The following is a 15,528-nucleotide window of genomic DNA, read 5'->3' as shown; positions in this document are numbered from 1 at the left end:
AATTAAGTATTGAGTTAGTCAAAATAACCAGAATAACCTAAAAAAATTCTACATTTTCACTGCAGAAAAAGTAAAGTAAATACCATGCAGTGCTAATAGAGCAGTGGATGATGGGATAGGCGAGTCCAGTTTGGTTTGCTATTTTATAAAACCTCATGCAACTACTTTAATGTCTTATCATTTAGGATAACCCTGCTAAAGAGTGCAGTATAGAGAATGCAATGTGCAGATGCCGTTCTGTCTTGAATGAACATACAAGGAGCGGGGCTCATTCTCTACATTGTACTGATCAGACGTCAGCTCCAGCTGATTTTTCCCTTTGCTGCCTGCATGTAAACCTACCATATATGTCTAGTCTAGCCGTACATGACACAATTCCGGCCTCATTCTTTGCTGACAATGTGTACCATCCGGCATCCTCTTTCTTGGCCGGTTGGATGAGCAGACACACATATCCGGTGGTATCCTGATGCATACTGAAAGGAAAGAAATGTTATTATTAATAGCAATATAAGCTGAACATACTGTATCGGGGATCACTTCCTCAGAGCAGTCATTATTCAGGATGGTGATCCTATACCCCATACAGGACAACCGATATCAGACAGCTCTGTTCTCCATCAGAAATCATTCAATCGATCACCAATCAATCAACCACCTGCAGTGACTCAGTTCTTCCACTACACTGAGAACGGCGCTGTCTGCTTCCTCTCTTATCATTTGTTTTAGCTATTTAAAAAACACATTTACGGTAATTTAAAGAGAACCTGCCATGCAAAATTAATTTTACCCAAATAAAGACTTCTTTAAAAACTATGATTAAACAGCATCGCCCCCTTTCCATGGCGGCAATTTTATAAAAATCAGTTTGTAAACTTATATGCAACTCACCTGACGGGAGTCATTCACACTTAACCATGCATATTAAAATTTACTTGCATTGCCCTCCCTCCGTGCCATAATATTCTTCTGTGTGGCACATTAACCCCTTAACGCCGATGCCCTTTTTCGTTTTTGCGTTTTCATTTTTCATTCCCCACCAACAAAAATCTATAACTTTTTTTTTATATTTACACGTAAAGAGCTGTGTGAGGGCTTGTTTTCTGTGCGGCAAATTGCACTTCATAGTGATGGTATTAAATATTCTATGCCATGTACCGAGAAACAGGAAAAAAATCACAAATGCAGAGAAATTGGCGAAAAAACGCATTTGGGCATTTTTCTCGTGGACTTGGATTTTACGGCTTTCACTCTGCGCTCCAAATGACATGTCTACATTATTCTATGTGTCAGTGTGATCACAGGGATACCAAATTTGTATAAGTTTTATAATATTTTCATACATGTACAAAACTTAAATGGAACCTACCACCACAAATCTACCTATAAAGGTAGATCGGGTGGTAGGTGGATCAATGGGACGTGAGGCTAATCCTCACGTCCCCGCACTGTTTTAGTAACTTTTATTAGACTTGTATGCAAATTTTGTTATGCGGCTACTGGGGCGTGGAGTAGCCAGATCTGAGGTTACATGGCGCAGCTACTCCACGCCCCGGTAGCCTCTTTTCTCCTCCTACTCACCATCTTCGGCGCGCAGCTTCTCATAGCTGCGTGCCCTTGTCCGACGATACTGCCGCCTGCGCATGCGCAGAACAGCAGGCCCGAGCCTGTGCAGCCCCGGCTTCGGAGCAGTGACCGCGCAGGTGCGGGCCTGCCGCTCTGCGCATGCGCAGACGGCAGGATCGTCAGACGAGGGCGCACAGCTACGAGGAGCTGCGCACCGAAGATGGTGAGTAGGAGGGGAAAAGAGGCTACCGGGGTGTGGAGTACCCGCGCCATGTAACCTCAGATGCGGCTACTCCACGCCCCAGTAGCCGCATATGAAAATCTGCATACAAGTCTAATAAAAGTTACTAAAAAAGTGCGGGGACGTGAGGATTAGCCCTTAAAAGGGCTATCCTCACGTCCCATTGATCCACCTACCACCCGATCTACCTTTATAGGTAGATTTGTGGTGGTAGGTTCCCTTTAAAACCTCCTGTACAAAAAAAAAATATTTTGAATTATTTTGCCTTCTTCTGGCGCTAATAACTTTTTCATATTTCCTTGTACGGAGCTGTAGGTGATGTAATTTTTGCAACTTTTGACGCAATTTTCAATGCTTCTATTTTTAGGACTGTACAGCCTTTTGATCACTTTTTATTTCGATCTTTATATTTTTTAAATTGGCAAAAGTTTTCGACTTTGGGTGTTATTTTCCGTTACGGGATTAAACGCTGTGAAAAAAATGCTATTATATTTTGATAGATCAGGCATTTTGGGAAACGGCAATACCTAACTTGTTTATGACATTGTTTTACTGTTTATTTATATGACTTCTAAGGAAAGAGGAGTGATTAGAATTTTTTTTTAATATCATTTTTTTAAAACTTTTTTATTTTGACTATTTTATTAAACTTACCGGCTATGGAGAGGGCTAAGCCAGTGAGCCCTCTCCATTCACTCACAGTACTACTACTATGTCACATGTCGTTAAGGGGTTAAGAAAGAGCTCTGTTACATCATTGGGCATTTAAAGTCTTGTGATCAGGAGGACATCATCTAAGGTCCTGTTACATCTGCAATGTCTACCCCATGCATGTATTAGATCACATGAAATCACAGCAGCCTCCATGGAGGATGGGGAGGAGTAGATGTCCATGGAGGTTGATGTGGTTTCATGGGATGAGATACATCTGCAATGTCTACCCCATGTATGTAACAGGACCCTGGATGACATCACCTTGGTCACATGACATGCTGAGAAGAGGCATGTAAGGTGCTGGCCAAAGAGGATGCACTCTCTGATGCCAGGGAATATAAAATAATTTCGATTTACCGGTATGTGGATGTAAGGGAAACAATTTTAGCCAAAAGAAGAATGTCCGTTAGTTAATAGGGCTCTATGGGAACCTGTCACTAGCTGTATATGTGAAAATGTGCTGACAGGTTCCCTTTAACCTTAATGAATGGGTATATTTGTGCTGCGTTTTTTACCACCGCTTTGGCTTCATAAATTTCTCCTCGCCAAACAGATTTCGGTCCGTTTTATTACTTTGACCCAAAAAATCTATTAAATAGAATAAATCAATGTTTTAGTGTAGCAGTGTTGTGATTTATCATTTATCACTTTCTTTTGGCTTGCTGTATGTTAGATTACCCTTTCATCAGTATCTTTTTTTCATTAAAAGTATTTTTATTGCATCTCCCAAAAGAAAAAAACAAACAAAACTGCAACTATACATTATTTACAGCGTCCACAATGTAGATTGAAAATATGATAATTAGTTTTTAGATCATTATGGACGATGCTTACTTCACTCTCTAGTGTAACATATAGGCAGGGCCTAACAGATGTAGTAAGATGGCAGCCATGGTGGCCATTTTTAGGTCCTTAGTTGCAAAAGCAACACATCAAAATCCTGTAATCACGTGCGTAGAGACAATCGCCCACATTTGCTAAAAACTGTGCAAACTGCACTATGTGCAATTTACCTGTGTAGTGTGCAGGGGGCGCCAGATTCAGGATTTGTAGTGCCCGTTCTTCATGAATCAGGCGCTCTCTGCACTGCTCCGACAGAATGCACCAATTTTTTTTTTTGGTGCACCTTTAACATGGGGAATCTGACACAATTCTGTTGGACTTTGCATGATAAATATGGCGGATGGTCCGACTGAGCACCAGAAAGCCCCATCGGCATTGCAGCAGCTGCCTCAGAAAGGTCTCCATCATTTTATGGGGTCCTGTATATTTAGTAAGTGGCAGCGTTTTCAGATGTATGGAGTTTTATTTAGCAGCGCGGTGTGGAACACAATAGAGGTTATCCAGGGGATACTATACTGTAATAACTGTGATATATTTTTGTGGCACAGTGTGGAGATGACTGGCTGGCATATACTGCAGAGACGTCCGGTAGAAGTTATTGTGAGGTTGTATAGCTGATGTGAGGAGCCCACCAGGATAGCACTAGGATGGACCAGGCCAACACAGAGGGACAAGGCAGAAACTGTGACTGATTTAATCCGTAGGTTTATGTCCATCTCTGCGCTCAGCCTTTTTGTGCAGTACATTTATTGCCGATAAATATATACCAGCATACAATATGCGGTGTATAAAAATATATGTGTGCAGTACATTAATTTCTTTTATATCTGTATACCAGGCACATATATATTTATGTGTGTATTCTCAAGTTTAATGTGTTAGATGCGGACATCAATAAGAGCTTTGGTAAGTGGGGCGCCAACATAAAGTTTGCATTGGGGCCCATTACAGTCTTGGTACATGGGATTATTTTTTGTTTCAATGTTTCATAGTCATCATTAAATTTTTCATGTTTTCCAATTTTGAACATGCAAATGAAAATGATTTGTGGGGAGATATGGGAAAAATTTGACCGGGTATCTTTTATTGTGTGGGTCCCTATGACTGAAGGATTACCAATTTATGTTTTTTTAATGTCTTACCTGTAACTTTTCATATTGCCATGTACTGGGCTGCAGAATTTAATGGATCTATTATGGGTTACATACAACTTAACATTCCATTTTTTGCGTGTGGGAGGGTTATTTTTAGCTCTAAAGCACTAAAGTTAGTTGAGCCCCTGACAATTAAAGCCTAGTACATACATCACCCATGTCTGGCAGCAGACACACCACAGTACCTTATTCTTGGCTTGTGGGCTGGAATGGATTCATTGTCTTTCTTCCAGTAGAAAACCGGAGGTGGCATCCCCACAACTCGACTTTCCAACCTGACCGGGTGACCCTCTGGTACACCGGAGTTCTGCAACTTCTCCAAAAATACAGGCGCCTTCTTCACTTCCTTTGCTGAATGAGTTAAAAAGGACACATCAATATCTGGTTAAATGGCTGGACAGTCTTTTCTAGAGATGACACGTGATGTTGAGACCTACCCATTACAGTTAGCTCCAGGCTGAATGAATTTTGTCCTGTTTTATTTGTTGCGATACAAGTGTAGGTCCCGGCATCGGCACGTGAAAGGGGATCAATAAGAAGCGAGTGGACTCCATTTTCTCTGACCAGCATTTTGTGGGTGGCATCTGGATTAACAGGTATTCCATTGAGAACCCATATGATGTCTGGGGTGGGCAGACCACTGACCTGTGGACACGCCATAAAGAAATACAAGATTTATACATCCTGTGATACTGGCATAGACGTCCCCTTCTCTCCTGTAATTCTTTTGTAGCATGTACACCCGTTACATAATAAGTAGGTCTAGTTTGGTGATTTAGGCCTTTGTCTTCATGATTATAATGTATAACATTGTTACCACATAGTATTACCTGTCACTGTGTGACACAATATAATGCATTGTTCTACAACACTATTTGAATATAATGTTGTTCAAGTCATTGACACTGAAATATTACAGTAAAATAATACATCATAGTTAGTGCAGTTCAAAAAAGACATACTGTTTGTCCATTGAGATCATCCGAGGAAGGGATTGGATGAGGAGGGGACATAAGGAAGCACAATTGTATATAATATACCATCTATATAATAATATACCATCAGTGTTGTTTCGCTGTAAAAGGGCATCTAGAAGAAGTTGCACTAACATTCTTCCAGAAGATGATAATATTCCTCTTAACTATTTTGTGGAGTATTTTTAGCGGCGGAGTATGACATTTTCATTAATACAAATAAATACCTTCTAGGTGTCTATAGGCAATTATAGTTATGCACCCCTTGGTTTATAGCATCATGTATAAAACAAGGGGTGCACAACCTTTTTACACCTCATCAGAAACGGCTTACGGCAGACCCTACCGACCCACTGAACCTCTGACTGGTCCACCAGTCATCTGTTATTCTATGTTGTTTGTGTATTAGCAGAAAGATTTAGCAAATGATGCAACATATGAGTGCAGTGTCATAGCATGAGTAACATATGAGTGCAGTATCATAGCATGAGTAACACATGACTGCAGGTCATAGCATGAGTAACACATGACTGCAGATCATAGCATGAGTAACATATGAGTGCAGTATCATAGCATGAGTAACACATGACTGCAGGTCATAGCATGGGTAATACATGACTGCAGATCATAGCATGAGTAATACATGACTGCAGATCACAGCATGAGTAACATATGACTGCAGATCCTAGCATTGAGTAACATGAGTGCAGTATCAAAGCATGAGTAACATATGAGTGCAGTATCATAGCATGAGTAACACATGACTGCAGATCATAGCATGAGTAACACATGACTGCAGGTCATAGCATGAGTAACACATGACTGCAGATCATAGCATGAGTAACATATGAGTGCAGTATCATAGCATGAGTAACACATGACTGCAGGTCATAGCATGGGTAATACATGACTGCAGATCATAGCATGAGTAACATATGACTGCAGATCCTAGCATTGAGTAACATGAGTGCAGTATCATAGCATGAGTAACATATGAGTGCAGTTTCATAGCATGAGTAACACATGACTGCAGATCATAGTAGGAGTAACACATGACTGCAGATCATAGCATTGAGTAACATATGAGTGCAGTATCATAGCATGAGTAACATATGAGTGCAGTATTTTCTTTAACAATTTTCTTTAACAATGATGACACTTTATGCTATTCAAGTTTTTAATATATACATATGCTTTCTCAAATTGATTGACTAATGATATCTTTTCTATGTTTATTCATATATATTATTCTATTATGGTTTGGCCCACCTCCAGTGCAGCCCCATCCGCGTGCCTACCTCCTCTTATTTTTCACTGCACAAGCCTTATTTTCAGCTAATGCTAGGTGATGTATATTTTTTCATATTTCTCCTTTTTTACTGCTTTACCCATTTACTACTTATTTTTCACATTTTTTGCTATGCAAGTACCTTTTATACATCACGATGGATATATGGGTACATCCCCTGTGGCTCACCATAGAACTCCTTTATTATTTTTAACTTGGATTGGACCATATTTTAATCCATCCAAACGCCACTTAACTTTTTGGCTTGCATAGTTTTTCACTTCTAGCTAATATACCTTTTTCATGCACAGTTATTGCTTCGATAAGGCTTCTTATACAGGGATGACTTCCCTTCACTATACCTACTTTTTCACCCAATATCTCAAAATATTATTACTTGACTGCTTATCTGGTTCACCTACTTTTGCGCCGAAAAAGAATTCATTTCTGTAAGTCGGCAGGTTTTGTGCCGCGATCGGTGAGTTGTGTATCAACTTCTTCTTACACTTGCACTTTCTGTATGACTTGGTTAAACTCAAATCTCTGCGCCGAAAAGGAACTCACTCCTGTAAGTCGGCAGTTTTTTGTGCCGCGATCGACGAGATGTGTATTAACTTTTTTCATATATGTATGATCTGATCTGATTACATACATCAGTGATCATATATTTTCATATGTCACTTATACCAGTAACCCTATGAATCGTCGATATTCATTATTGCAACAAATTCATTTTAACCATTACTGCGCCGTTACATTAATATTTTTTCATTCTTTCCTTTAATATCGATACCTTTATTTGATATGCCGCAACCAGGGACATAGGGACTATTTATTACTACACCTACATCCATATATCTTGGCACAACCATACTCGGCGCTCATTCAACCATGCACCTTGTTTGCATCTATTGGACACTTACAATCCGGTCCATAGGTACACATCTGCGTCTAATTTTGGCACACGCGCTGTTAATACTATACTTTATGCGCCTATTTTGGCGCACGCGCTGTTAATACTTACTTTGTGCGCTTCATTCACAACCAGTATTTGGCATTGCGCATGAGCGCTCCGCGACTTCCGGTTACCGGTGATGTCACTTCCGGTACTTGGAACGCACGCCGACAGCAGAATTGGGAGGCGCGCGGTATGAGGGCTCAATTTGGAGGTGGGTCCTTCCCCTATATATACCTGTCCTATGTACTGTTCACATTTACCCCTGAGGAAGCCTGCTTGCACAGGCGATACGCGTGGGGCATCCATCCTCCAGCACCCTCCCTGACTGCACTATGCACTTTAGGTAAATATTTTCATTATCTTCTTCATGGCCAAGCTACTTGTATTCACATGTCTGCACACTTATTATGGCTATATTTTACTGTTGTTAGTCTTGTGCCAAATCAGGTTTTATGGCCTGATATGTACATTATATTCACCTCTCATTTTGCATTGAGATCAGGGTTTGTTGCTGGACCACAGCACATTCAGTGCCTTTTTAAGTGTTTTTATGTATTTTTTGATTTAATAAAGGATTTGATATGATTCACATACATCCTGTCTTGCTTCTGTGATTTATTATCTGAATTTGGGATGTTTATGCTGGGGCCTTCTTTGCCCAGCTTTACCTTTTTAGACCCCTTTTTGTTTGTCAAATAACATATGAGTGCAGTATCATAGCATTGAGTAACATATGAGTGCAGTATCATAGCATGAGTAACACATGACTGCAGATCATAGCATGAGTAACATATGAGTGCAGTATCATAGCATGAGTAACACATGACTGCAGATCATAGCATGAGTAACATATGAGTGCAGTATCATAGCATGAGTAACATATGAGTGCAGTATCATAGCATGAGTAACATATGAGTGCAGTATCATAGCATGAGTAACACATGACTGCAGATCATAGCATGAGTAACACATGACTGCAGATCATAGCATGAGTAACACATGACTGCAGATCATAGCATGATTAACACATGACTGCAGATCATAGCATGAGTAACATATGACTGCAGATCCTAGTATTGAGTAACATGAGTGCAGTATCATAGCATGAGTAACATATGAGTGCAGTATCATAGCATGAGTAACACATGACTGCAGATGATAGCTCACAAACACGGTGCAGTTTCTATAATGTACCTTACAGTCCAGGCGGCACAGACGCCCCTCATGTGCCACCATGTCCCCAGGAGCTTGGAGGAAATACGGCCTGAAGAACCTTTCCTGCACCGATTCGCTCTCCACATCGGCCATACGAGGTCTTGCTCTGGAAAAGGGAAAGTATTTTAGCACCTGTCACCACTGTTACATTTTTTTCGCGCTTGTGGCCCACACACTGTAGGTCTCTTTAATAAATTGGACACAACTCACTCTACCGCATATTACATGAAGACTGACCTAAGCAAACCAGGCATAATACATTGCTCTTCATGTACTGGTCTATGATAATGTTTAGATTATGTTAATAAGCAATTAGAAATGCCATAAAATAAATCAATACAATAAACAGATTTGCAATGGTATAAATCCAGGATTACAGAAGATAATCCCTTATTCTCTAACGGCTGGATTACCTATGAGAGAGCACTGTAGGAATAGAGCGTGGACGCAGCGGTGCCGACTGCACCAGTAAGTGTCCAGAACAGCTGATTCTTCCCTGTAAGACGGGAGCACACAACACGTTCACCAGATTATTTCATGATCCGTATACAGTATAGACATCATAGCTCAGTAAGTCACTTTGACACAGCATAATTTACTTTGCACAAAATTCAGCTTTAATATAACAACATAAATCAGCATTTCATCACATATGCAGTGGATATAGGGTCAAGACCAGGCATTTTGGTGCCCCAGACATTCACAGGTTACTCACCTCCCCACTGGTCCACAAGTAGAGCTGAGCATGGGGATCCTTTATATCCATGGCAGTGGCGGAGTGCAGGGATTTTCTATGTTTAAGGCACCCCCAGAACCCATGTCCCTTCCCCCTCACACCCAGCCTGCATCCCGAGATTCTACGTCCCTTCCCCTCACACGCAGCCTGCACCCCCAGATCTCAGGTCCATTCCCCTCACACGCAACCTGCGCCCCCCAGATCCTACGTCCCTTCCCCACACACGCAGCCTTCGCCCCCAGATCCCACATCCCTTCCCCTCACTTGCAACCTGCACCCCCAGATCCCCCAACCCTTCCCATGCAGCCTGCACCCCGGATCACCGTCCCTTTCCCTCAAACGCAGCCCGCACCCCCAGATCCCTGTCCCTTCCCCTCACACGCAGCCCGCACCCCCAGATCCCCCATCCTTTCCCCTCACACGCAGCCTGCACCCCCAGATCCCCCGTCCCTTCCCCTCACACGCAGCCGACACCCCCAGTTACCCCATCCCTTCCCTGCACACTCAGCCCGCACCCCCAGATCCCCTGTCCCTTCCCCTCAAACGCAGCCCGCACCCCCAGATCCCCCATCCCTCCCCCTCACACACAGCCTGCACCCCCAGACCTCGTCCCTTCCCCTCACACGCAGCTTGCAACAGTGTAAATTTTTTTTCCCGTCCATAACAATTATGCAATGTAAACCCTTATGGAATGTGAATTTATGCTGCTCTATAAATAAATCAACAATTAAAAACAGTTCAACAGTTGGTCCAGACACAAGGATTGTCCCATATTAGTGGTAAAGTTCATTTCTGACTCGTAGGGCTACAATGTGGAGTCTGGAACATAACCATCCTGAACAATAGTATTTGATTGAGTCAAGGTTACCTAAATTCCCCCGTTATTGAACATTGTTACCTTTTTACTAACATCCTATTGATTTGTTTACATATTAATTATTAAAATAATTTATCTACTGTCAGGGGCTTACCTACAGCTGACACATGGCCCTCAAGGAACCGTGGCGCAAGTGCCATGGGCGAATCATCATGCGCTGCGGAGCAGCTTCATTACAGGGGCAGAGAGAAGGTGGTGCCCTGCCCCAGTGATTAGCGATAGCGCCCCCCGGAGAGGAGGAGGGAGCATTGTATTATGAATATTGTGCTGCCTTGGCCCCTGCCTCGATATGTTTCTGGACTTGCCCATCCCCGCTCACCGCCAGGTCACATGACCCGACGGCTTGACGCCAGCAATGCCATGTGGAGCTTGGCAGCGACAAAGAAGCCAATGCAGAGCCATCTGTGTGTGTACATGTATAGTGTGTGTCCATGATGTAAGGTGTGTATATACTAAATGTATGTGTGTATGATGTCTTTATACTGTATGTATGTTGTATGTGTATTTGTATAGTATGTATATACTGTATGTGTGTATATGGTGTGTTTGTACTGTATGTATGTGAATATAGGGTGTGCACATACTGTATGTGTATATATATGTTTACATTGTATGTATGTTAATATAGATTGTGTATACACTGTATGTCTAAGTATATTATGTATATATACTATGTGTCTATAATGTATATGTACTGTACAGAATGTATGGATGTGTACATAGTGGACCACATTTATTAATATGTGCAGTTTTCCTCACTAATAAGCAGAGTGCACCAGATTATTGAAGACAGGCGTATGAGTGTAAAAACATATATTGTAGTGGAAAGATTATCCCGGCACTTGCTCCACAGACTTGCAAGACATTCGTAGTAAAGATCCTCTTTTATTGAATACATGATATAAAACTGAGAACACGTATCCAAAGAGTCCAATACACAGACCTACGCGTTTCGGCGGTCATGCCTTATTCATGGTCTACTACTCAGTGGTAAATGCATGCTATTTAAAATAAACCATCATGTCATGTGACACTAGGTAACTCCCCTTCCCAGATCACGTGATAGCTGGTAACGCCCACTAATCACATGATCTAGGAGGACACCGAAACAATACCTCCGGATGATCATAAGTAAACAAATGATAAAATGGGTTTAAAACAATAGCATAAAAACACATTCATAACCTTATATAGAGAATGGTACGTCACAGATATTACAATCTTGCATGTAGATCCTACATCTGAAATAAATCTTAAATAGTTAGATACGTGCAGATATGTTGTAAACAAAATGTTAATGTTAACACCGTCTCTTCACTGAGTCAGATATATCAAAAGATCTAGAAACAAGCATAAACGTACAATTATTGGGAAATAGTAGCTAAATATATCATTTCTCGCTGAGTCAAGATGCAGATAGAAAAACTAGTAAATATCATAAGACCTCTATGTAACCTATCAAGACTAACCAATCCGGTGAACCAAGTCTATTTGGAGGGTGCACCTAAGATCCTGATCAGGGAATTCTTAGCCACCTATGATGTGATTTGGAGGGGAGACGAGGAGAGCTTCTTACCCTTTGTACAATACCTTAAAGAGAACCCGTCATGCAAAATAACCCTCCTAAACTAAATATATTTTCATAAACTGCCATTAGAGAGCATTGCCCCTATCCCTTCATTGTCCCTCTACATGCCTGTAAACCTAAGCAATGAGGTCCTAAAGCTGTATGCAAATGACTTGTGAAATGTCCAATGAGTCATTAGCATATTCAAGCTGTCCAGCTTATTCATGAGTGGGAGGCACAGCCACACCCCCAGTGCTTGACTGACAGCCTGTATAATGATGTGAGGCTGTATAATGATGTGCTTCCTGGTGCTGGTGGCCACGCCCCCTGCAGCCTGTGTGTGCATGTGTGTGTGTATAGGAGAGATACAGCAGCTCCAGGCAGCCATGTCACAGCAGAACATGTCAGATTCATGTGTAGCTGATGTCTGTGTCTCTCACCTGTATATTAGGAGGATGCAGCATGTCAGCAGATGCAGCACACACACTAGCCATGCTTTACTATACATTACACACAGACATGAGCAGGGGGAGGAGAGGGGAGGGGTAACAGGGGTGACATCACTGCCTCTGACCATGTGACCAGCCTCTTTTACATGATAAAAAATAGATGATTTTACAATGAATAATGTATGAAATAACTTGATAAAGACTGTGATGGGATCCTAGTGATCTGCTCCAACAGGTAGAGGTGACAGGACAAGTGACACAGACCTGATGACAGGTGTCCTTTAATCAGAATGAAATGAACCTTAAATTTACATATCAATATGGGGGAAGTAGTATTCCCTTTTTGGATGTCATTTTAATAGGGGACCGCAAAGGTATTAGAAAGTGCCATATAGAAAGGATTCAGCAGGAAATTCTATTTTACTGGCGACATCTTGTCACCCTGCCCATGTGATAGGGAATATCCCGTACGGAGAACTGGTCAGATTAAGAAGAAACTGTACAGGAGAACAAGATTTTGAGGTACATAAAGAACAGTGGATTGATAGACTTAAACAAAGGAAGTATAAAAGGAATGACAATGACAGGGCTACAAGAAGAATCGGAAGGATAACACAAAACTCCTTACTACAACATACAGAGCTCAAGACATCAGATGTAAAAAATAACCTAATTTTTTCTACCACATATAGCAACCAGTTTAGGAAAATTGCAAACATAATTAAACGGAGTATCCCAATTTTACAACAGGACCACGAGTTCGAGACTATTTTTACCCCTTCCAATAAAATAGGTTCTAAGGCCCCTTCCACACTTGCGTTGCAGATCACGTCAGAGTTTGATCAGGGAGTGATCAGGGTTTGGTCAGTGAAAAACGCACATTTTGCATCAGAGTGCAATCAGTTTTCAGTCAGAGTTTGTTCAGTGTCTCAGTTTTTCACGCGCGTTTTCAATGCAATTTCGATGCGTTTTTCACGCACAGAAAATGCGCATGAAATGGACTCAGGACTGAGCTCTATCTTTTCTATGGCAATTGATGCGTGAAAAACGCATTGCACTTGCAAGTGTCTCAGAGTGCAATGCGTTTTTGATGTATCTCCATAGACTTGTATGGTGCGTTTTTCACGCGCGTGTGTGCGTGAAAAAAAATGCAAGTCTAAAAAGACCCTTTGGTTACAATGGGTCAGAGTGCAATGCAAGTTCTGCGCGTCAAAAGCACGCGCAGAAAACACGCGTGAAAAACGCAAGTGTGAAAGGGGCCTAAGAGAGCGCCCTCTCTGAGTGTCCAATTATCTCCTTCCCTGTTTCTCAGTGAAAAATCCACCACACAATCCACTTGGTTGAATTATCCGGGTAATTACAAATGTATTTACATTGTGGAATGCTCTTTATGTGAGAAGCAGTATGTAGGGCAGTGATGGCTAACCTATGGCACTGGTGCCAGAGGTGGCACTCGGAGCCCTTTCTGTGGGCACTCAGGCCATCACCAGAGATGACTCCAGGTATCTTCCTGCAGTCCCAGACAGCCCAGGACTTGCTGTGCACAGAGCTATTTTAAAGTGACATCGCTACCTGGGACTATTTTCTGCTTTATTGGTGTCCTCAGGGGCTGCTATCAATGAAAACTGTGACAGAGAAGGGAGTATAAATCACAAATGACATTTCTGTGTTGGCACTTTGCGATAAATAAGTGGGTCTTTGTTGTAGTTTGGGCACTCAGTCTCTAAAAGGTTTGCCATCACTGATGTAGGGCATACATCTGGCCCGCTGAAAGTGAGAATTCGTAGATATCTATCAGACATATCTAATACCTCCGTAAACGTGTCAGCAGCATCCCGTCACTTTAGGGAGAAACACACTAAAAGTACTACAGGATTTAAATGGAAAGGGATCGAAAGGATACATAAGAAAATCAAAGGGGGCGATGTCAAGAGGAGGTTATTAAACAGAGAGAGTTTCTGGATGTTCTTGCCTGAATCAAGACAACCGCAGGGCCTGATCATCAGGCAAGACCTTATTTCGACGTACTAAGCACTTCACATCATAGGTGGCTAAGAATTCCCTGATCAGGATCTGCATCTTGACTCAGCGAGAAATAATATATTTAGCTACTATGTCCCAATAACTACACATTTTTGCTTTTTTCTAGATTTTTTGATATATCTGACCCATTGAAGAGACTGTGTTAACATAAGGGTGTTAACATCAATGTTAATGTTAACATTGTGTTTACAACATTTATTTAACTAATTCAGATTTATTTCAGATGTAGGATCTACATGCAAGATCCGTGATGTACCATTCTCTATATAAGGTTATGAATGTGTTTTTATGCTATTGTTTTAAACTCATTTTATCATTTGTTTACTTATGATCATCCAGAGGTATTGTTTCGGTGTCCTCCTAGATCATGTGATTAGTGGGCGTTACCGGCTATCACGTGATCTGGGAAGGGGAGTTACCTAGTGTCACATGACATGATGGTTTATTTTAAATAGCATGTATTTACCACTGAGTAGTAGACCATGAATAAGGCATGACCGCCGAAACGCGTAGGTCTGTGTATTGGACTCTTTGGATACGTGTTCTCAGTTTTATTTCGTGTATTCAATAAAAGAGGATCTTTACTACGAATGTCTTGCAAGTCTGTGGAGCAAGTGCCGGGATAATCTTTCCACTACGTCCTCGTGTTCCAGCCTTCACACTGATCCACGAGCACCAGGAAGGGGTGAGCGGAATCGACACCTTGTGTGTGTTTTTTGCTCCTTTTTCACACTAAAAACATATATTAGTACATACATTTATGAACTCATACTCACACATTTATGTATAAAAGTGTATTCATGTCTGTATGAGTGTATATACTTCTATGTGCACACAAAATAACTACCACTACGGCTGCTACGGGGCCAGTGAGGTTCAGGGGCCCTGCTATATGGCGCTCCT

The 15,528-nt window shown here is 41.6% G+C and overlaps 1 protein-coding gene across 5 annotated transcripts in view; it reads right to left on the bottom strand.

Moving 5' to 3' along the window:
• The window catches only part of MYPN (myopalladin), a 109,954-nt gene that overhangs the window by 6,814 nt on the left and 87,612 nt on the right, over nt 1-15,528 (bottom strand). For all 5 annotated transcript variants that reach the window (XM_072131350.1, XM_072131351.1, XM_072131349.1 and 2 more), the window contains 5 exons: nt 9,367-9,449; nt 8,933-9,059; nt 4,956-5,163; nt 4,704-4,869; nt 343-476 (listed from right to left, as the gene is read on the bottom strand). In XM_072131350.1, coding sequence (XP_071987451.1) covers nt 343-476; nt 4,704-4,869; nt 4,956-5,163; nt 8,933-9,059; nt 9,367-9,449 — 718 coding nt within the window. The remainder of the gene's footprint in view (nt 1-342; nt 477-4,703; nt 4,870-4,955; nt 5,164-8,932; nt 9,060-9,366; nt 9,450-15,528) is intronic.

Source organism: Engystomops pustulosus, chromosome 11 (assembly GCF_040894005.1).
Source record: "Engystomops pustulosus chromosome 11, aEngPut4.maternal, whole genome shotgun sequence".
Classification (NCBI taxonomy): domain Eukaryota; kingdom Metazoa; phylum Chordata; class Amphibia; order Anura; family Leptodactylidae; genus Engystomops; species Engystomops pustulosus.
The sequence above is the reverse complement of the archived record's forward strand: the minus strand, read 5'-3'. Positions and strand labels throughout refer to the sequence as shown.